The 24085-nt window shown below is 32.1% G+C and overlaps 3 protein-coding genes across 3 annotated transcripts; 1 reads left to right on the plus strand and 2 right to left on the minus strand.

Moving 5' to 3' along the window:
* Window positions 1–3019: 3019 nt before the first annotated feature.
* Window positions 3020–4438, plus strand: LOC129292120 (transcription factor bHLH167-like). The gene is made up of 2 exons (XM_054929642.1): window positions 3020–3535; window positions 3942–4438. Exons 1-2 carry the CDS (start codon window positions 3278–3280, stop codon window positions 4326–4328), a joined length of 645 nt encoding a protein of 214 aa, XP_054785617.1. The 5' UTR covers window positions 3020–3277; the 3' UTR covers window positions 4329–4438.
* A 2128-nt stretch (window positions 4439–6566) lies between these two features.
* LOC129292119 (E3 ubiquitin-protein ligase MIEL1) lies at window positions 6567–10451 on the minus strand. The gene is made up of 12 exons (XM_054929641.1): window positions 10135–10451; window positions 9935–10022; window positions 9781–9837; window positions 9611–9643; window positions 9428–9505; window positions 9248–9291; window positions 8911–8951; window positions 8192–8274; window positions 7985–8076; window positions 7827–7896; window positions 7488–7529; window positions 6567–7106 (listed from the first exon to the last, which is right to left on the minus strand). Exons 1-12 carry the CDS (start codon window positions 10182–10184, stop codon window positions 6981–6983), a joined length of 804 nt encoding a protein of 267 aa, XP_054785616.1. The 5' UTR covers window positions 10185–10451; the 3' UTR covers window positions 6567–6980.
* Window positions 10452–18490: 8039 nt separating this feature from the next.
* LOC129293916 (lipase-like) lies at window positions 18491–23600 on the minus strand. Its single transcript, XM_054932043.1, has 11 exons — window positions 23322–23600; window positions 23093–23162; window positions 22529–22608; window positions 21991–22056; window positions 21815–21862; window positions 21617–21684; window positions 20996–21068; window positions 20755–20916; window positions 19794–19988; window positions 19146–19234; window positions 18491–18948 (listed from the first exon to the last, which is right to left on the minus strand). The coding sequence occupies exons 2-11, from the start codon at window positions 23157–23159 to the stop codon at window positions 18729–18731; spliced, it is 1068 nt and encodes a 355-aa protein (XP_054788018.1). The 5' UTR covers window positions 23160–23162; window positions 23322–23600; the 3' UTR covers window positions 18491–18728.
* Window positions 23601–24085: the final 485 nt, after the last annotated feature.

Consider the following 24085-nt stretch of genomic DNA (forward strand, 5'->3'; position numbering starts at 1 on the left):
TGTGGGTATGCGGCATTATCATGGAATGAAGCAGCGTTGGTGGTAGGGTTGCTTGGGTTGCAAGGCAACTCTCATGTGTATTGGAACAAGGTGTGTGGCAACTTTGGGAGGTTTTGCCATCAAGTTGAAGCTCCTCCTCCTCCTCAATCAACTTGATGAAGGTTTTTTTATTGCAAGGATGTGTGAGGGAAGTGATCATGTTGTGGGGTCTTGATTAATGTTTTATTGTAATGTGTGTGTGACAGGAAAATGAATACCTATATTAGTTTAATGGATTTGGTTAGTTTTGATTGATTAAATTCATTCATTTGCATTCTTTCATGTTATACTACCTCAAATCTTTAATATAAGATAAATTTAACTAACTCTATGCTTATAAATAAATGATAGTTATATCCTTAAAATTGTTAAAAATAAAAAGGTAACTTTTAATTTTGCTTTTCTTTGCAATTAACAATAATACATTAAATCGCTGTTTAAGAATTTAAACTATAATAAATAAAAAAGAGTAAAATTTAAAAAATATTAATTATTCTAATTTTATTTTATGTTAAAGATAAAAAACTTTAAAATCTATCTAATATTTAAGACAGGAAGGAGAATGTATTTCAACTGTGTAATTCTATTACTATTAATTATCAGCCTTCTAGTGATTCACGTTGACAAGTTAAAAATATTTTTCTTCTATTTTGGAGACATGGACAAACCTCCACTCACGAACCTACCATTTATTATGAAAATTTCAGTTTTCTTTATCAATTGTTAACAAACTATTAAATCATTAAAAGTAACTTTTTTGTACTGAAATACCCTTTCATTAATATAAATATTGAATACAACAACAACAAAATATAAGGGTGGATGAGCAATTTTACTCTAAACTATAAGTTTTGAAATATTTAGGACCCTAAATCATTTTGTGCAATGTTTTTCTTTAATTTTTAAAAACATCACCCCCGTAACAAATTTAACTTTGACCATTTATTAACTACAAAATAATAAAAAGGATAATTATAGACAAAAACCAAGAAAGTCCCTTTTTAAAATTTTTGAGATCCTTTTTTATATTTTTTTTGTCAATTGACATTTGTTAATGGTAAAGATGACATTGTACCATTTGAAAAAAATTAAGGAAAATATTGCATAAAAAAAACCACTCCTAAATTAATAGTTTAAGGGTAAGTTGACCATTTAACCCAAAACAAAAATACTATTGTTATTTAATAACTTTTAGACAAATATATCAACAATAACATGGCACGCGTCAGGAAATCACAAGCTAATTGGATTTTGTAGCATTATAAAGTCGCTTAACAATAGTCTTTAATTAACCTCAATTTAAGTATTGATACTTTTTTTTTATAGAAAAACTATGTTGTAAGAGTTTTTCCCCTAATTAGTCCCATCCAATTTGAATTTAAATCAATCAATACCTCCTAAGCACTTTTAACCATCTCACTAGAATAAAAAAATGTAATTTGAAAAAAGAATAAACCAATAATTTTATTCATATTTAAATATTTTTAAAATTTGCATTACATTCTCTATCATAATTAATAAATTTAAATAGGGATAATATTTAAAAAAAATGTAACTAATAATACCACCAAATGCCTCATATTAGAGATCATCAATCTTCTTTAGAAGTTATCTTATAATAAAAACTGAGAGGAGTATAAAATATATGGAGAAAAATTTTAGAAAATAATGTAGAGAATAAGAGAGAAAATGAAAGGTCATCTTTTTGTTGGATTTTCTCTTGCTATTCACAATGTAAGTGTTAGAGGTTAGTCCTTTGAGGCATTGAAATTCCATTTAAAGAATGACATCTTTTAACAAATGCTTTCTCATACACATAATCTAGGAATCGAGCCTGGGTCACATGCTTAAAGTATAAGGAGAATGATAAGTAAGAATTTTATAAGAATATTAATATTAGATTAAAAACTTTAGTACTAAAACATGATAGAAGGAGTATTGAAATTTGAGAACGTTAGTGTTGAAAAATTTTAATTTGATATTAATATTTTTACAAGATTCTTATTTGTCATTCTTCCTAAAGGATACGGGATAATTTAATTTAAACCCCAGTCAAATGCTTGAAGAATTCAAATAATAAGGATGCATCTTTTAACAAATGCCCTTTTGGTTGATTAGATGTTATAAAATATAAAAAATAATGCTGGAGGATTAAATATGGGGAAAACTTATTGGTAAATACTTTTTGCTCATATTTGTTGAAAAACTTATCACTTTCATACCCACCCAAAATATAATTAATAATCTAAACTTTCAATTAAGGCTCAACCACCTATAATGGCAAGGTGAAAGAATTGAAATCAGATGATGTCTCTTAAAGTAGGTTGGGTAAGACTCAGTTTCGATGGTTCAATTAACAATTACATTGTTGTTGCTTGTGGTATCCTCATGAAGGACAACTAAGATAATTAAATTTAAAACTTCTTAAATACCTTGACTACCACTCTATTACAGAGGTAGCACTAATGGGTATCCTTGAAGAAATTAAAATTTATTGAAATGATAAGTTTGATGAAGTTAACATTTATTTTGACTCTCTCAAAGCTTTCACACTCATCCAACACAAATTATCTTAAAATTACCTCCTCGTTAAAATCATTAGAAAAATGAAGGAATTTGTCACGAGAAACTAAATAATCAAGTCTGATCACCTCGTTAAATAAACGAATAAATATACTATTTGGCTTGTACCTCAAGCTTTAAATAATAATTCAGACGTTAGGATTTTTTATATTCCACCTAATGAGTGTATGGATTTTTTGTATTTTGACATGATTTGATTTGTCATTATTTTGCATGAATTTTACTGTGGACCTTGTATTAACAAAAAAAATTCAAATTAACCTAATATTTATGTCACGCCTCGTCGGCAGGGCATATATATTTTTTCAGAATGAAAGTACATAAAACTCATTCCAGGCAAAAGAAGCAGGACTTATAATTTGGTTTGAACATAAAAAGCACAATCGTAGCTAAACTACTGAGATGTAGCCTCTCGATGGCAGGTCCTATTTCTGCACACTCACAACCCCACAATGATGAGTTTCTCTAACAGTTTCTGAAACCAATATTCACAAATCAAACTACCTCCTCTCTCTCTAATCATTCCAAAACCGTTTGGTTATATGCATGTGTGTGTGTGTGTGTGTGTTTACACCCACACTCGCTCGCTCACTGAGAAGTCACAAGGGATCGGAGAAATCGCGATCATCAACAAAATCGTTTTCCAATCACTGCCATGGAACGTTTCAGAACTGTCTCTGTTACACCATTGTTGCCATTAGTCTCTGATCAAGTTCCGCCTTCTTCTTCTTCTGATGAACCTGTTGTTGTTGTTGCAATGGCCGAGACGGGGAAAACCCCCGGCAAGCGTGCTAGTAGTACACAAATGGGTGGTCTAGAGAGGAGCGACCTTGTGTTGGAGCGTGATCGAAGGATGAAGATGAGTCACATGTTCAATGAGCTTCAATCCACCGTTCCTGGTCTCTTTCCCAAGGTTCGTAATATGAATAACGGGTTCTTTGATTATTTTCATTTTTCGGATCTTCGATCTTCGTTTTTATTGATGATGAGGTTCTCCCCTTTGGTAGTTTGTGTTCATTCCTGTAAATCAATCTCACAGGGTTGATGTACTGTTTTAGACAATCTTATTGCGTTTCCGCCCTCTTTCCTCAAATTTATGATCATTCTCATGTAGAATCAGAGTCTTATGATTCTACACTGAGTTAATCTTGCGAATCATAGTCTGAAAACCACGAGTTTCGCGAGTCTTCTGGGTTTTGAATGTGAGAAGACAAGAGTGTTCTTCAATCTTGATTGTTTTAGAATTCAAACTGTGTTCTCTGGTTTCTGACTCACGATCTTCACTGAAAACTGTTTATCATTTAAATTTTTTCTTTCAGGCTACGAGGGAAGTGATTGTGAACGAAACAATAAACTATATCAAAGACCTTGAGAAGAAGAAGAAAAGATTGGAAGAGCTTAAGGGGTTAATAATGGAACCAGAAGAAGCTGGAGGGAAGTTGATGCTTCCATGTTCAAGCAACAAGAATTCCTCCATCACAGTCTCTGTATCTGGAAACGTTGCCTTCTTTGGGGTTCAATCAAAAGCTCGATTTGGTTTGATCACAATGATCTTCAAGGTGTTCTATAAGCACAATGCTGAAATTTTGGCTGCGAATGTTTCTGTCAACAATGGAGAATTGACATTGGCAATCACGGCTTTGTTAGTTAATGATGATGGAAATGTAATTGCTGAGAAGATCAAGAGAGAGATTTTGGGTTTGTAGATTCAAGGTTTGATTGTTTTTTATTTTTCAATATAGTTATACACAGAGAAGAATCAATGTTGGAGTTTGAGTAGAGAGACAAGTAGCCCCTCAGTGGCAGTGAGAAATAAGAGATAAACATTAAAATTACTTTTTTGGGGGAGAAACATGAAAAATATAATTATGCATTACTCTCACAGAAGTGCAACACATTTTTTCATTTGTACTGGAAATTTATGATATGCAATGAAACAATATTGCCTTTTGTCTCTTCTTCTTCTTCTCCTTCTTCTTTTTAACTTTCAGACTACTCAAAATTTACCATTGCAAATTTATGTTACCGTCTATCACAACTTATTTATGAATATATAAAAACTCTATTGGTTTGTTAAATACTACAATAAATACACTTCAACTTGTTTCATTTCAGAGAAATCTGCCCAGAGCAAATTAGAAAATGATATTTCCTTGGTTTCAAATTATAAAATACTTTTGAAGGAATTTCTCTATCCCAAAATATAAGATTTTGAATAAATTAAAGTTTAATTAGATGTGCTAATTTCAATATGACCATTTCTTTATTTATAATTAATTTTCATCATTTTTCTTTCAATATATTAAATGATGAGTATTTTTGAAAGTTTATATTTTTATTTTAAAAAGATAAAGTAGTTAAATATATTTAATGAGGTTTATTGATGTATAAGATTTTGTTTAAAAGTATTTTATAATTTGGAAGAGAAAGTAATACATTACAAATCATTCTTGACATTAGACATACAATGGAAGAACAATATGTCTGATCTCACAAGTTCCTAAAAACTTCTTGGTTTACCACATTTGTTGTTATACTTGAACCAACGTTTTCATGATCGTGCAATAAAATATTCAGTTTATCTGTGCATTTTACTCTTAATAATGTTATATATAATTGATCATGTGTGAATATAAGTTTTGTTAAATACAATTTGATATGGCGTAATGATTGACCTTAAGATTTATTTATAGTTATTGTAAAGGATAGATTAATTGGGAATTGCCTTCATTTCACGCAAAACAACCATATACTTTTTGAAGGGTTTATGTGTATCTTACGAGTTAAAAACTTTTTATTCTGCCATGAAACATTCAATGTCATTTTTTTTTACTGCTAGGTTATAATCTTTTCAGGAATAATTGTTGAACAGAAAATACCATTCCAAATTTGAAGTATGATCTGTTGGATTAGAATTTTTTTTGGCTCTCTTTTATTACAGAATTTTTTTTTTTCTAAAATTGTATTCTTTTCCAATAAGGAAAAACTCTAATCCGTGTAGTTGGGAACGAGAATTCCACAGGAAAGAATTGGGAGAATTACTTTGTTTGACAATAATTATGTTAAATATTTTAAAACAAGAAAGTCGATGATTACGACAGCTGAAAACAAATTTCCAACAAAAGGCATCATATGGTTGTTGTTTAATTCAAGCTTTTTGTTTTTTAATTGTTGGAAGCCCCGTACACTGCATCGAGTTCCGGGGGAAAAAAATCATAATGTTTATAACTCATGAAAATTACATGTTAGAGTTTGTGTTATACACAAATATAATGATGATTTATAGAATTTGTGGCTGAGATATGATAGGACAAATGTTATAGACCTCAAGTCAAAGATGATTCACTCAAATAAGAACTAAAAGTATTCACCAGCAGTATTTTTTAACTGCAATTAAGTATCTATTAAATGTTCATTTTTACTATTAAACTAGCCCGTGGTTACTCCTCATAAATTTGATTCAGATCAAGTAGGATGTTTCTTTAAGCTGGGTAGATAAACGTTTGATGGAATATAGTGACCCTTCTCCAATTTTGAAGTGTTTAAAACTTCCCTTCTCAGTATTATATTTAGTCCCTTCCTCACACTTTATCAAGGTGAAAATTAAGAAGGAAAGAAAAAAGCAAGATATCATTCTCACGAATTATAAATTTTAATAGAATAACTTTGAATCCCTATATTTTTTTGTGTATTCTAAATCTCTATTTTTTTGTTTTTTAGTATTCTAAACCCGAATGATGTTTTAGAAACTTAAAACATTAAAAAATAAAAATATAAAGACCTAGAACATAAAAAAAAAAAGAAATACATGAACATATAATAAAACTCGAGTAAATGTAGAGACTTAAAGTAATGCTTTTCAAATTTTAATTAATATTGATAGAGAAGCACAGTAACAAGTGAATACTCCGGATTGGTTACAAAAGAAATATCAAAATAATGAATAAAAATAAAGGGAAAAATATAAATAGATTCAAGTTTATCACGAAGAGATCAACTGTCTTGACAAGGAAAGGACCTCAGCAGAACAGAGAGTGACAAAGACAGGATAACAAACTATCACAATTCAGTGATAGTCATAATGAATTGCAAAGCATATGCCTTGCAATGCAAGCATTGTGTTTTGATTAAATTCAATGGCAAACACAAGTATCACTACAATCCAATTTAAATACATCATCATCATTAACAAGTACCGAAGTACAATTGCTGGCAATTCACCATGAGGATGAAGTGAATTCCCCCCAGAAGCACCATACGCAATTCATTCACTTCATATCCAGCGAAGGACAAAATTATTGAATCAGAACAATCTACAACGATGGGGATGGGGGGTAATTACTTTAAGAATATGGAGGTCAGTGAGGAAGAACAGGAGGAGCAATTGTACGAGTATTGTATGAGCTGCAGTGACCACATTTTTGCCCAATAATGTGGAAGTAAACTTCAGTTGTGTCATTGCAGTCATTGCACAGTATCCAAACCTGCATTACATAACAATTTATAATATGTCATATTATTCACAAACAATGAAACATACAATTCATTCCGTTAACTAGACAAAACATGTCTGGTTCAAGAGAATTGTGCATGCTAGCTCTTTCAGAAGTTCTACCAAGAAGCAAATCTCAAGAAGTTGAAATTTACATGTGCCCTGATATGTACCAAGTGTCATGGCCACATATTACACAAGTTTAAAATCATGAACATTTTCTTATTTACATTAATTTAGCATGGTTATCCTACTCACTGCTGGATTGTAGAAATCTAAAATAAATGGTAAAGGACAGTGGTTTAGAGAAAAATAGAAGTGGACGTTGGATACATATATATATATATATATATATTCAAAGAATATATGTTACCTTCCTGTCCCGATAATCTTCAGGCATGACTGTTTCTTCTATCTGATATTAGCATAAATGAAGAAGAAATGAGACAGTGACGTCATAATAAAAATATGATATTTCTGTAAGTAATATTCTTGACAAAATAATTGCATGCTAAATGTCAAAAGAAAAAAACATTTCGTCCCAAAAGTTTAAAGCCTGACTATAATTTTATGTAATCTCTATCACATCCTTTCACATTGAACTTGAAGGAGTCATTGATCTTGGGTTTTCTGAGTTGAAGAGGGTCCTTCACACCATCAAAGGCATGCAACTAGGGCAAATGCATCGACAGACTTTGATATAAGAGGTTACCTCTTCATCAATTCTCTTCCACGTACTGGACATATCGATCACTGACTTGGAGCATATGGGACAACAGAACCTGAACCATGAGAGCAAATCAAGTTCATATTAACGGGTAGAAAATGTTTTCATAAAACGAACACCAAACAAATAAGTAATATGCTCACTTGTCACGCTTTATCATCTCTTGATAACAATCACAATGCATCGTGTGACCACATTTCATCACAGTAGTGTCTTTCAATGAATCAAAAAGGTACTGCACAAACACAATAAAGTCACACCAGAGTATTCTCAATTTCCACCTCAAGGTACAATGAAATTTCCCCCTTGATTGGAAACTTGAGCTACGACGGTGGAAAAGAGGCACACACCTCATAACAAATTGGACAGTGATGCCTCATAGAGTTTTCTACACAAGAATGATTATCACGAAGGGCAACTGAATAGCAGGACCCTGCAGCATATAGAACATTTTTTCAATACAGAAACCCCCAATAGAAATGTGTGCATTGAGCAATCTATTTCTAGAATGATTTTTTTTTTTTAATTTGTTCTGCCCAGCCGTGCACATATTAATGGACTCTACTCACAAACAAGTGAAAATAACCATGAAAACATTAGAAACTCTGAATCAGTCTTTGCACCTTGAATATTGAGTAACAAATGCTGATTTGTAAGCTTATGGATGTTGAGCCTACATAGGAATGCCTCTTTCTAAAATCAATTTTTGTCCCCAAAATGGATTTTGAAAAGTTGTAATAAGGACAGGGGAAGATATGGACAGCAAAATACTTCACATGTTTGGAAATTTGGAAGTCTGAATCAAGCTATGAACAATGAGTTGCCCTTGAGCACAAATTATTATTTGTAATGAAAGAAGATAAATGAGTTGGCCCTTAAGCCAGGCTCATAGGAAATAATTAACGTTTACTGAACTAGTGAATACTGAGAAACAAAGGAGGCAAAGCCATGAATCTGCTATTAATACTTGAATGAACAATTTTAAACCATAGCCTTATGTCAAGGAAACAATTTGTCATGCCCAAATGAAGAAGCAAGCAATATTGGAGGTGTGGTGATGAATACATACCACACTTCTTGCAGTGATAATAATTCTGACGACCACCGACTCTGTTTCCAATGACAAATAATTCATCATTTCCAAGAATTAAATCAATGTTTATGAATTCATAACTGAAATGAGAGCCTAAAAAGACATGTATACTCTAACAGAGATTCTTTAGAATTGGTGAGTAAAAGATAAGTAGACGGTGTCAATCATGAAGATACACATACACAAGTTAGATATCCTTTATGGTAAACTCGTATGTGTTCATGAATAGATTAGCCAACACATTTTTTGTAAACCTGATCCATTTCAAAGGCCCCAGAAAAAAAAAATCTCAACACAAACACATTCAACGCACCTACAGATCCCACAATCGTCGCAATGAAACTCTTGTTTCCCAGTCTGCATGACAAAAATCAGCGTCGTTCATAAAAGGATAAGATCAAAGATAACAAGCATGATTACAAGCCAAAGTGGAGGAGGATCAATCATATTCAAATTGCAATTTAATAGGAAGATTTATTTAATGAACCATTACATCGTCATCGAAGAATTTGCAGATTTCGCAGAAATATTCACCCATCATGACGCCACAGTTTGTGCAAACTTGAGCAACCTTCAATGAATAAGTTTAGAAAAACAAGAAGAATTAAAACCCAATCGTAAATAATATAAAACCAATGTTCTCGATCAAGGATCAAAAAACAAAAAGAATACATACTGGCTGCTCTGTGTCGCAAACTGCACAAACAACCTGTAACAGAAATGGAATGTAAAAACGGCATGGTTATCATCGTCTTTTACCAGTAACTCATACAAAAGAAAGCACAAAAAAAAAAAAGATATTATTTTCAATAACCGAGTATCCAGAGAGTCACGAATTCACCCTACTTGTTCAACATCTTGGCGTACTATTTCATGCCGATCATAGATATTCCTCAACATGCTCTAAGAAAACAAAAACGAATCCGGATCAGCCAAACGCAAGAAACTTGAGCAGAGAATGAAGGAAAAAAAAGAAAGAAAGGAGAACATCGAGGAATACCACTGCCTCGTTATGACAATGACGACACCAGTAAATCTCATTGCAACAAGGAGCTCGAATCATGCATCTTCTCCTATAATGTTTGCACCTATCAAATAAACATCCAAAGATCAACAAATAAGCAATGCAAACAACATCGACAACAACGAAATCCATCAATGAACAAAAAGCAAATGCGATAGGCTCCGATTGATTAGTACCCGTATCCCATCTTGCCGAAGTGAAGGCGTTCATCGGCAGAGCCTTCCATGAGATTTGGAAAAGAGGCAAAAGGGAAGGCTCTGATTGAGGAGGGAAGGGGAAGAAGAAGAAGGAGAGAGGGGTTTCCTGACTTGGGAAGAAGTGTGGGATTGGATTGTCGTGATCCTCAAGGAGGAATGGAGCCATTATGCTTAAAGAACAAAGATCCTTTATCATGAGATTATTTTAATGGCAAAAATGCAAGCGTAGCTGCTGCAGCAACAACAATAAATGGATGATCACTAACATGCCCACTTGTTGGGGACGAAAGAGAGAGAGAGAGAGAGAGAGAGAGAGAAAGAAAGGATAATATGGTGGGCTTGCCTTGCGAGAAACAGATTGCTTCCGCAACAGAGAAAAGGATTACCCGCCGAAACATCAGCGAATAAATCGATTGCACTGATTTTTATTTTTATTATTTTTTTATAAAAGGATAAAAATGTTCATAAAATAATAGAAACAGGTATATTTATATGATATATAAGTGAGTGTAAAAGTGATTAAATCATTAACTTTAATTTAATATTATTAATTTTGATCATTAAATACTGACTATGCATGTCACGTATCAATCTTTACTGACGTGGACTAATAAAAGGATAAAAATACTTATGAAATCATCGGCTAAGAGCAAAAATATACATAATGTTACCAAAATTGGCACAAAAAAGACCAATACATCTAATCTCTTAAATGTTGATTATTTAGTTGATACTTAAGTTAAAATTGACTTTTTTTTTGTTGATGTAGAAAAAAAATATTTCGAGATAAATTTTTTACGAATGTTGATCGATTATCATATGGATACCCATAATGTTACTTTAATAGGTGGAAGAGTGGCCAATCTTTCAAAATTCATGCAACATGATTTTTTTTATTGTCACATATCTTGCCCTCTCCCTCCCTCTCTCTTCATTCATTTTTATTGTCTGTAAAACTTGAGATTCAACATAATGAGATAGGTTGTACACAATTAAAAATCAAGACTGAGCATACCTCCTACGTCGCCCTACCTTAAGAAACAAGTAATTTAATTTGATATTCGGTCAAATAGTTTTCACTACTACTGTAAAGAAACAAACGATTTAATTTAATATTTTGTCAAAATGAAACTCCTCACATGATGTTCATACAATGAACCATTAACCTCCAAAAATTTTATTTGGAATATTTTTTATCCATATCAGTGAAAAAATTGTCAACTTTTGCGTAGGCGTCAGTTAAATAGTCAACATTTAAGTGATTTGAGTAATTAATCTTTTTTACACCAACTTTGGTAACGTTATGCTATTTTTACTCTTGACCAATGACTTTTTAAGTATTTTTACCCCTTTATTAGTCCACGTCAGTAAAAACTGACATGTAGCACGTACAGTTGACATTTAACAATCAAAGTTAACAGTATTAGGTTAAAATTAATGATTTAGTCACTTTTACACTAACCTATGTAATGTTATAGATATTCATGCCGTTTTCCTCACTTTAGGATATTGGGTGTCATTGACTGACCACTTTGTGGGTGTTTTTATCTCTTTACCCTTTTTTTAAAAAAAAATACATACAAGTCTAAAAAAAATTAAATTAATATAATTAAATTTTGAATATAGTTTTTAAAAATTTAAATTAAAAATATCAATTTAAATAATTATAAATTTTAACATTTCAATTACTGATAAAATATTTAAATTTTAAATGAAACTCTTAAATTATAATTAGACTTATTTTAATTTGTATAAATTATTATTTACAACTTATTTTTAAAATATTTTAAGATTAATTATGTTTGTATTTAAAATTATTGAATAAATTTGTGATAAAAATATAAATAATTTCATGTAAATTAAATCTTTTAATCAAATAAATAATAGATTGTCATTATTGGAACCCACAATAATTGAGATTCTATGTATCCATGTACGGAAAAGACAATGCCAAAGCGGAGATCTGATCTGAAAGTTGAAAAAATATTTAAGAGACAAGAAGATGGAAGTTACCGCGATCTTATCAACACCTAAAATGTCTTTGAATCCCACGTGTCATGGAATATCTTGGCACTATTTTTTTTTCTTTTTTGTTTTTTTTTGCTTTTTTGTGGCTCAATTACTCTCGGGTGGAAATTATAAAGAATTTAAAAATACTTGCTTTTCATTTTACATTTTAAATAAAAAAATAAAACTTTGGACTTCCTCCATTGAAATGAGTGTTTTTTTTTAAAAAAAAATAGTTATATTGTTGATCTCTATGTAGTGTCATTTACCTCCCGATTTAGTAATTTTTTTCATATAATATATATATGTATATGAGTTAATTTTATTTTATTATATATATACTTTAAACTTTTGCCTGCATAGTATATATTGAATTCAATATATTAATACAACTAGATCACGTGGCATGTGTATTGAAAGAATTCCACATATTGATATAGTAATTCATTATTTCTACTTGTGAAAATGCAGTTTTTTGCAAATGTAATATGTGAGTTTGTTGTTCTTTGTTTGAGTGATGAAGTGCATGTTTGGATTACTTGTTAATTGAGGTTAGAGAGACTCTAACCTCAGTTGAGATAAAAAAGGCTCATTAAAACATGTTTGGATAAAAAAAAATTTGAATGAGCGTTGATTGCGAAGCCAGATGAGGAAGCTTTTTTGATGCATGTTATGAACGTTGGCTGGGCATTTTGTCAGATTCCTCTCTCCAATTCATATTCTCTCACCTTACCTGCGCATTCTTCACTTTAATAAGCACCAACCGTTATTTCCAACACTGTTGCCGTTAATTGTATTAGCGCTAGTCACAGTTACCATCTATGGAGGTTGAGGATCATCGTGTCTGCTCCATCTTTGTTGCTTTCCTTCATTCATTGAGGTAGAGAGGGAGACGATAGATCCACGGTAGTGGGGAGAGGGGGAAGCAGATGGAGGAAAGGAGTGTAGAAGGGAGATAAAGTTGAAAGGGTTTGTGGAGACTTTGCAAGATAAGGAAGAAACAAAGAGCTTAGAGGAAGAGAGTAGGAGAAGGAGGAGGAAGAAGGTGCTCACTGTGACACTGTGTATGTTTTTTGAGTGTGCATGCACGGCGCTCAGCTTTGAGGAGGAAGAAGATAATTGTATTGTGTTTCATTATTTAATATTTAATTATAATTTATAAATTAAGACAGTAAAGGAAGAAAAACAATTAAAATCTTGTTTCATTATTTAATTAAAATACACTCCATTTAACATAACTTTATTTGTGAAACATTAAATAGAGGGAGAAAATATAATAAGATTAGAATGAAATAAGATTTGCACACTAAAATTAAATTGTAAATAATATGAATTCAATATTTTATAATTTATGAATTTATTTTATCTTTTTTGAATATTTCAAATTTTATTATTTAATTCTACCTTTTTAAAAATTAAGATATTTGACTTATTAATGTATTTTATATTTGTAATTTAATTTTTTAAAAATTGTAATTTTAAACTTAATATCTTTTTCCTAAAAATATCAAATTAGTCAGAAAAATGTATATAACAAAACTCATATTTATTTTTGTCATTATTCATTTCAACTGGCTTTTCAATCAAATCATCTAAACAAATTTCAATTTGCTCAACTAACTTTAAAAAAAAAGTATTCAAACATAAATCATGTTACTTTTTTCCTAACTTCAGTTGAATCATAACCTCAATTGTGAATTTTTTAATCCAAACACACTTGAAGTTTCTTTGATTAAAAAAATAAATCATTTCATAAAATTTTTAGAAAAATTGCAAAATACATCTTATATTTTTTTCTTATAAACATCAAATTAGTAAGTGTTACTAGGGTTTGAAAAAAAACAATTAGTAGTCACATGTATCCTTCTTCTAATGAAAATAATCTTGTTCAAATTATGACTGAAAACTAACTGTCGCACCCAGAAAAATGCAATGTGGACGGCGCACGAGCGGAGGTCCCGGCCTTCGCGGCGGGAATCGGATGAAATGAGGAGTCGCCACCGAGATTTTGAGGTAAATCTCGGGAAACCGATTAAAGGGAGGATAAGGGTGGTCTGCGAAATCAGAGAATAGGTTTGAGAGTCGGTTGAGTGTGGGGAAGGTATTAGGCACCCCACAACACTCGTTCGTCAGAACGGTTACCTAAAGTTTGTTGTGCTTTTTTAATATAGTTTTATAATTATTTTAATTATCCCTTTTATATTCATGTGTTTGATATAAAAATGATAAGATTAGGTAAAAAATATTTATTTATTTGGGAGGACGGACTTGACTTAGAATTTGACTCTGAGGCCTACGTACCCTGTGATGGGGATCAAAGTCCACGTAGTTCGGGCTTAAAAATTTGTTGGTGAAAATACTTTTTGAAGGAAAATTAATTAGAAATAATTCACCATTTTGCAAATAAAACAATTTCTGAAATTTTGATATGTGTGTTTTAAATTGTAAAAGGTGATTTAATTTTAATTATTTTCTCCATTTTTAAATTTTTGGAATAAAGAAAGAAAAGGGTTTAAAATTATTATTTTTTTTATGTTTTATGATTGAGAATTTTAACTGCTATACCTGCAGAGCCTTATTAGTTCATACGGTAATGCAATTATTCTAAGTATCTACGGAGGTTCTGGAACCTCACACGATAAAAGAATTTAGCAATTTAATTTATTTATTTTTAAGTGTTAATAATAGTTTGCTTAAGTATGTATATATGTTTTTAAAGAATTTTAATCATCATACCTGTATAGCCTTATTGGCTTATACGGTAATATGATTTATCCTAAATATCTGCGAAGATTCTAAAATCTCTCACGATAAAGGAATTAAATTTAATTAATTGATTTAATTAATTATATAATATATATATATATATATATAAAAATTTAATCGTTATATCTGCAGAGTCTTATTGACTTATACGATAATACGATTATCTTAGAAGTCTGCGGAGATTAAAAATCTCACATAACTAAAAGATATAATCGGTAAATGTGATTACTACTTAAATTCAGTAATTTGATTAATTAATTTTTCTAAATTGTGTATTACATGATTATTTACAAAAAATATTTATTTATTATAAAAATTGATAATAACTATATTTGTGAGGACTTATTATCCCCACGATGATGTGATTAATTTAAATCTCTACAAAGATTTTTGAAATCTCACATAAATTTAAATATATTATTAATTTGGGTTATAAAAAAGAAAGTTAAATTTAATAATGGGCCTTTTGAACCCATATTAACATATAAGTTTTACTCTCATATCTGCAAACCTTATTGATTTATATGATACGAGATTATCCTAAATATCTGCAGAAATACAAGGTCTCACATGATAAAAAGATTAAATAATATTCACTTTGAATATATTTTAATGCGTAATTATACAACGCATATTTTTAAACATAGAAATCTTAATCGTTATACCTGCGAAGCCTTATTGAATCACACGGTAGTACGATTATCCTAAAGGTCTACGGAGTTTCAAAAATTTCACATGACCAAAAGATATAATGGGTAAATATAATTATAATTTAAATTCATTAATTTAATTAATTAAAATTATAAAAAATGTTTTTTATTTAATTTACAAAACTCATTTATTTATTTACTGTATAAATTGTGAATCACAATATCTGCGAGGATTTATTATCCCACACGATAATGTGATTAATTTAATTCTCTACGAAGATTCTTAAAATCTCACGTGAGATTTAAATATTTATTATATAAAAAAATTTAATAATGGGCCTTTGAATATAAATGCCTACAAGATTGATCCTCGTACCCACAAAATCTTATTGATTTCCACGATAAAGGATCATTTTGTGGGGATTTAAATTTTTTATTATGATAAAAAAAATTTCTTATGATATGGGTTGTTCAAAAACACATTCATTATATAATCAAGATTTTTAGCTTAAGAGAATCTAATTTGTAAAAGTATGTTTGAGTTTTAATTATAGGCGGCCAAAATCAAATCTATAGTGTGATATATCCATCACTGTATCTTATAACAAGCTATGCATACATTGAGATTAGGAAATGATATAATATAAGGCTGATATAATATAAGGCTGCATGAAGTTATGAAAAACTTGTATTAGAACCTGTGCAGAATGAAGTTGATGGATCTTTTTGCAAGTCCTTAAGCTCCTTCAAGATGTGCTTCGAAGCCATATCACTTCCTCCAACTGATGGACCGAATCAGAACCTGCGCAGAATGAAGTTGATGGATCTTTCTGCAAGTCCTTAAGCTCCTTCAAGATGTGCTTCGAAGCCATATCACTTCCTCCAACTGATGGACCGAATCAGAACCTATGCATTGCTGGCAACCGAGCCCACGTAACTGAGGGAGAAGAAGAAGATAATCTCGTTCAGTACCCACGTGCACATGCATGCTCTGTTTCTTCACATCAGAGTACTCCATCGCTGTCCTCTCACTCCCTCACTCTCCTCTTTTATGCTTTGTTTCTATTCTCCTCTCTCCTTTCCAGTTTCGTTCCATCTCTCTCTTTTCTTCCTTAGACTCACCTCTCCCTCGCGTTTTTGCTGTCTCTTTTTTCCTTTCGTCTCTCCTCTATTTTTTTTGCTTCTCGTGCTCTTTTCTTCCTCCTCTTCTCGGTGCTCTGCTTCTCATTTCTAGCTCTCTTTTTTCAGTTTTGAATCAGTGCTCCCTCCTTTTCTCTCTTCTCTTCCTCTCCTTTTCTACTTTCGTCCAGGTTCTTTGCTCCTTCTTCATGCTCTGTTTTTCGTTTTCTCGTCCATGTGCTCTCTCTCTCCTTCAGTTTTTCTTCCCTCCGTCTCCTCTAGTTTTTTTTTGGCCCAGCCCCTGTTTTTCTTCAGTTTTTCCCAGCCTCCTCTCTTCGATTACCCAGCTTCTCCTTATATAGAGAATGGAAAATGTGAATCATTACTCTCCTGCTCTGCTTGTTCTTCGTTTCTGCCTCTGTCTCTTCTCCTTTTTTTGTGCTATTCCGTCTCTATTTTTTCTGCATTTCTGCCTCTATTTCTTCTCACTTTTTCTGTGTTGTTCCATCTACTTTCTCTGCTGTGCCGTCTCCTGCATGTGTGCGTGCGTCCTTGGTTTTGTTTCTTTTCTCCTGCTAGCCGAAAGCATATGCGTACGTGTTCCGGTTGCTTGCTGTTTTTTTTCTGCTCTGTTTTGCTTCTTCTGCGCCCAGCCGAAAGTGTACGTGCGTGTTCTTTTTCTGCATGCGTCTCTGACTCCTTTTCTTTGCATGTGTGTGTGCTGTGTTTCTCCGCTCGTGTTTCTGTTTTCTGCATGTTTCTGTTGTGTCTTCTCTGATATTGCCGTACGTTGCTGCTCTACTTCTTTCCTTCTTGTTCTTCACTGGCTTCGTCTTCCTCTAACTCTGAGCACTAAATTTTGGAACCAATGGGTTAAGATTTAACCCATTGGTTTATATATATATATATATATATATTTTGAAGAGAAAAAAAAATCTATAATCCTTTCTTCTCTCTCTTTTTTTTCTTTTAAAATCCTGTTTATTAATTTAAAAAAAATTAGAAGAGAAAAAAAAAGAGAAAAAAATCTAATTTGAAATTAAGCAAGTATGTATTTTTTTAGAAGATAACAAAATTTAAATAAAGAAATTCAAAAAAAGTTGATTCTCAAAAATTAACTCCTAATATTTTAAATGGTTGGGATAATTTGAAGAGGAATTTTAGAAGATTTAAACAAGATTTTTTTTGTTAAAATATAATCCTAAAAAGGATTAAATTTTATTTTTATATTTTTATATTTTTTTATTATTTATTATCAAATTTTAAAAAAAATGCCCGAATAAAATACGATGTTCACACTGACTGTATACACATTTTTTAATAGAAATTCAAATTTTATTTGTCATATTATAAAAAATTAATTCATTCTATTAAATTCAACTCTCGTTAAAAAAAAATTTATATTTCTATATACAAGGATAGAAGATTGTTGTCAGTTACAAATTCCAAATTTTTTTATTTTTAGGCCAGCCTAAACGCACTTGACCAATTGAAGAAATTTTTCAAGTATTAACTAAAGAACAATAATTTTCTAATAATAACAAAAAAAAATTGATAATTTGTTTGATATTTAATACTATACACTAGACTAAAACTTCTACGCAGTTTTGACATGATTGTTAGCAAAGATTTCCCTAAAAGCCGGACAATTGGTGTTTCACAACTCAACAGCACTATCACATGACTAGGTATTAAATATTTTTTCCCCCACATGCTCTGCTTTTAATGAGCAATCTGATAGCTATAGCCGAAAAAGGAGGAGAGGAGAAGAATCTGCTAGCAAACACAAGGAATTTCGCCTAAAAATGTAGTCCCTGACATATTTACAAAGACGAGAATATACAGAATTTGTTCGCTTTTACTATTTACACAAGCTCCTTTAAGTTCTGACAGATCTGTACAAAATTCATCCGCTTTATGACCCATTCATCTGTCAGGATCCTAAAGAAAGCATAAATAAATCATTCACAAGTATGTTACCTCCTCAGCAGATCTCTTGCACAAACCTTGCTATGTACATCATATGTAGATTCAATCAACGCTAACACGCTTTCCATGGATTTCAACCTTGGAACTCAATTCAAGAGGGGAAGCTGCAAGTTCCCTGGAAAATATTAAGTCTCCATCTTGATCTCTCTCACTATAACCCAGAACATGAGGATCCATCATAAATCTGCATGCTGGTGTCTCTGAGTGCATTGTAACGCCAAAATAGATTAAGTGGTCTGAGATACTATTCCCACTCACTGACCTGCATGGCCATATGAAGTTTTTATCACTACTTTAACTATTCTCTCTAGTATTTTGTCTAACAGCTACCTATGCAAAATAGCTAAAAGCTCCCCCCACAAGTTGATCATTCATACATCACGCATACAAATAGAAGCAAAATTTTACAGGTTTTATGATTTCAATGACATAGTGACCAAAAAAAAAAAAAAGACTTACATGCTACAAGATGGATCTTCACCAGATCTATCACAAATTCTCTCAGCTTTATAAACAAGACTTCCAAATCTCATACTATAAAGCCATACCTGCAGTTCACAATAATTCCTCACTTTTATGAACTGGAAAATAAATTAAAAAGATATGCCGCACCTTAGTCAATTTCCACTTTAAACCAAGACAATAGATCATAAGCAAACAGCATAGACAACATCAGAAAATTTCATGCTTTACAAGGAGCAAGAAAGAATATTGATAAAAGATCTGAGAATTTTAGAATCCAAACCCTCTCCCATTGCTGGACAGTGGACAAGCCCAGCAGATTTGATGAATCAAACCTAAAATAGGTATGAAATTATATTGTCATCACAAATTAGCACACTGGCAGTATTTCTGATTTTACATGATCAATGACAGCCAAGTATACAATAGTGAGCTCGCATGAATCTTGATAGCCATTAGTTCAGCAGGAGGAGACAATTGGAGATGTTTGAGAAATAGCAAGAGCTAATATTAACACTAAAGAGGTATACTGCATGTAACATAGTCATTCTTGATATTTGATATTTCGACAGACAACCAACCATGGCATTACAGGTTTAATGGGAAAATTCTATCACTTCAATCATTCAATATACCATGGCATACCTCTCTTGGGAAGTGGTGGTATGTCTTGTGAGGGAAATAAGAATAATATGGAGGCAAATGAGGAACAATATCATGCTCATTTGTGACTCGGATTGTCTTTGGCACAAGTTGGCTATAATAAGATGCAAAAGGAGCATTGCCAACACGAGGTTGTCCAAATGTCATAACCTGAACATCCTGCGCATTTTCATTGACCTGTAAACATGCAAAAGAAAACAAATACGCCACTTCATCTTAATGAAACAGGACAATCATAAAGTGAAAACATAAAATCATGGTCCAGGAAAAACATTACAATAAAAGAACTTAGCTTCAGCACTATTCCATTATTACTTCTGAAACAAAATCACATTTATTAAAAAGTTGAAATCTACGTTCGACAGTAAAATCCCATCACAAACATAAGTAAAATCTACGTTCGATAGTAAAATCCCTTTGCACCTTAGGCGCTGAGGCAAGGAGCAGAACAGCCTCATCGCCTCTCATGTGAAGAGAGGCGATGGGTTCACTCAGGCACTCAAAGCGTGCCTTTGGGACTTGGTTGATATTTCCTGGAGTATTTATTCATAATGTACAACATGATTGCTACTTTTATCTATGTTTTCTTCATATGACACAAGTTTTTGGAGTATGAAGGTTGAATAAATTTACAATTAGCGTTTTAAATATGATGTGTTGTCTATACATTATGCATTTTCACATGGTAGTGCCTTACTTCAATCGGGCATGTGCCTTTCTAGTGCTTTGAAACAAACGCGTTTTACTAGCCTTGTGCCTTTCACCTTTAACAACAGACAAACCCACTTTTCAACAAATGCAACAACTGTTTCAAACGAAATTGGATGCCCCTACTTGAAAGCAAAACACAGACTAACCATGCAAAGGAAGTAAAGAGAACTTGAAGCCATAAAACAGCATTTCTTGATTCCTGGTCAAATAAAAAATCCTAAATTACAGTTACCATTAAATCAAGCCCACAAAACGCTGCCATCGCCCCTCCCATTGAATGCCCTGTCACAATAATCTGAATATCTCCATAAAATTTCTTTGCTCTTCTAACAGCATCTAAAATTGCTGGACGCAAAGTTGTATTATGGTATGCATAATAAAATCCATAGTGTACCTGAAGCAAATAATAATATATCAGAAATGGCAGTCCATACTTCAAAAAATAAATTGAACTCAAACTTTAACAAACACACCATTGCATCAGGCATGCCTGGATAATTTATATCAAGCTGCTTCCAAAATAAGTCTTCAATCCAGTTCCGAATGCTGTTTACAGCCATTATATGTACAAATGAGCTCAATCTAAGAAAATTTTTATTTAAATGTCGTTATGGACAAAACTTTCATCAGGGAAAAATAACACTCTCTGACTCTCAAAGGTCAGTATATGAGAAAATATGATCTCTTTGCCACACAATAATCTATAACTTAATGGCTCAACATGACAAATTTAGTACCATAAAATTGTCATGCCAGGTAAAAATTTGGATGCAAAGCTTATCACTACCGCAGGCTTCACCAGGACACTTAGTCAACACTACTTTAATGAGTTTCACGGCCAATGCTATGTGAATAGTAATAAATTGCAATCAAAGATTACAAAATTAAGTGCATAACTTAACCAATGTATGCATGCATATAATAACTTAACTGTTCATTAACAAATAGCACATTGACGAGTACATATGGGTAAGAAATACTATACATAAAGTTGCAAGCAAGCTACATTCTTTCTTTGTACTGAACTCTGCTGGAAAGTGACATCTATAACCCAGAGCTTTTATTTTGAAGTTCATCCAAAGACCCAAACATACCTGCGTTCCTGAGTTCCTCTGAATGCAATGATTATGGCCTTAGGATCCTTTGCCACTCCAACAAACCCCTAAAACAGGTCAAATACACAAGATATGAAGATAACATGCATCCATTATAATGTAACGAAACAATTTAAGAGAATATAGGAAACTGCATAATTTATAATGAGCAGTAATGCTTCTGTGATGAGAAGGCACCTGTAAGCAATGCTGAACGTCGACAACCAACTCCATAATTTCAAATCCCTGTTCAATTAAAGACCTTCAGGCAAACAAACGTAGGGCCAGACTAGCATATTATTAACACTAAAGTGATTCAAAATTCATTCAGGCACTTATACCAACGCATGACACAATATTTACATTCTCAGCACCTTGGTTAAACCATTACATCTGGAGCAGGTCCAAGTAAAAAGTTCTGTCAAATCTGACACGTATACCTGCAAGGATACAACCCTTCAATCCTCAAACACAACTCACATAAAATTCCTAGAACTTTTTCTGACATGCAGGAGTCTAACCCATACATGTAAAACAACATTAGGTACACAATGCAAATTCAAATTAAGCTAAACTGACACACTTCAATAGCCCTAAATTGATTCCTTTTGGCCCATAATCTAAGCAATACTTCCATCCATCAGGAACAGCCAGTGAGATGAGATTGTCCCTTCATTATAAGATCATTTCATTGTTCAAAAGCATGATTACAAATATGATTGCCTCTTTCTTTCTTTCTGTTTTTTTTTTTTTTAACAGGAATTCCTTACCTTGACTTGATCCAACAACCTCTATGTAAACCACCAGCCACCCCAACCACTAGAGCTCAACTAGGCCCGGCATCAAGAATCAATAAATATATAATGATACAAAAGACGAGCTTTGAACGTGAAACATTCACAAGGAACTGACCGCAGAAGCATATTCCACTAATATTGTGGCTAGTGTATGGTTGTAGAAAGCATGATGACTTTTCTGCTTAGCCTTGAGTTCTGAAAATGAAAACGGCAGAAATATCAGAACGTAAATACAAGTTCCACACATAAGTACAATAATTTTATGGTGTCCATGTCCGTCCCCCCCCAAAAAAAAAGAGGCATATCTCTATATCTTCTCTGATCTGATCTTGCCAGAGTAAAACAAAACAGTTTCTAAGAGGATTGATCAACTTCCCTCACTATTTTTAGTATAATAAATTAGGTCCTTCAATCTCCTTGAAATTTAAAAGAAAAAAATTATCTTAGGCCCATATCCACAAAAAATTAGTTCTACTATAGGCGGGAAAACACCCCCAAAACTTGGCCATCTCCATAAATTCATAAGTATTTACATCGTACAATCAGTAACAGTAATATAGTATGATTCAGAAGGATGCCGATCATCAATGGGTGCAGAAGGACATAAAATGGAAGAATTGATAAAAAAAAAAAACACACACACACACACGACAGGAAACGTTAAAAGCTCCACTCTTACCTCTTCCATTCGAGAGGGCAAGCAGACATAAACAGGTAGCTATTAATAACCATGAAGTTTTCCCCATGCTCTGCAGAAGCAGGATAAATGCAAGGTAACATAAATTAATCCAAAACACTCAGTCCAATCAATTTCAAATTGCCAAAAAAAAAAAAAAACAAATCAACATCAACATCAAAATATATAACGTTACGGCAAACTAAAATATGAATATGTAAAACTGACTTACCCACGGTAATTGAACGCCGACGACGACTGGAAGTCTGGAATTTGCCTCGCCGTCTTCGACGATCCCCTCCGCGCCTTCAGGTGCAAGCAAATCTACGTGTAAATTAAAGGGACGACTGAAAATAATAGAAGTCTTCGCTTCGCGCGTTCAATAGAGAGATGACGATGATGAGAATAAAAAGGTGAAAAACAAATTATCACAGAACAAACGCAACGTCGCTGTTATTGTTATCGTTAGGCTAATTACACGAAATTCCCCCTCTAAACTCTGCTCCATCCGTATGCATGATTATCTCTGAATCATAAACTGAATTTTTATTTTCAATTATATAATCGTTGGTCTTATTGATGAAGCATTTTTATTTTACTTATTAGATATCTTATCCTTAGAAATATTTTCTCTTAACTTTTTAATTTTTACTATATGGTTATCGAAAAGTATGAAAGATTAAAATTAAAAAAAACTAATTAATCCTCTATTTTTTATAAAAAAAATTAAAAACAGGGGGAGTACAAATAAATTGATGGCCAAACAAATTCTATACAGATAATTTTATTCACTTTAAAATAAAAATTGAAAATAAAAAATTCGGATTCGTGTAGCCCTAAATTATTTTATTATCAAGATCATATGATATTATTAATTATATATGACTTAAACTTTGTTTTCTTTTATAATAAAAAGGGGAAAAAACTGCGTTTTTCTTTGAAGATTGAATTATTTGTAAATTGCCCTTGTGGTTTGTTTGGATTGGAGGAAAATAT

Source organism: Prosopis cineraria, unplaced genomic scaffold, assembly GCF_029017545.1.
Source record: "Prosopis cineraria cultivar Desert tree isolate PC_DT_omini unplaced genomic scaffold, ASM2901754v1 PC14, whole genome shotgun sequence".
NCBI classification, from domain to species: Eukaryota; Viridiplantae; Streptophyta; class Magnoliopsida; order Fabales; family Fabaceae; genus Prosopis; species Prosopis cineraria.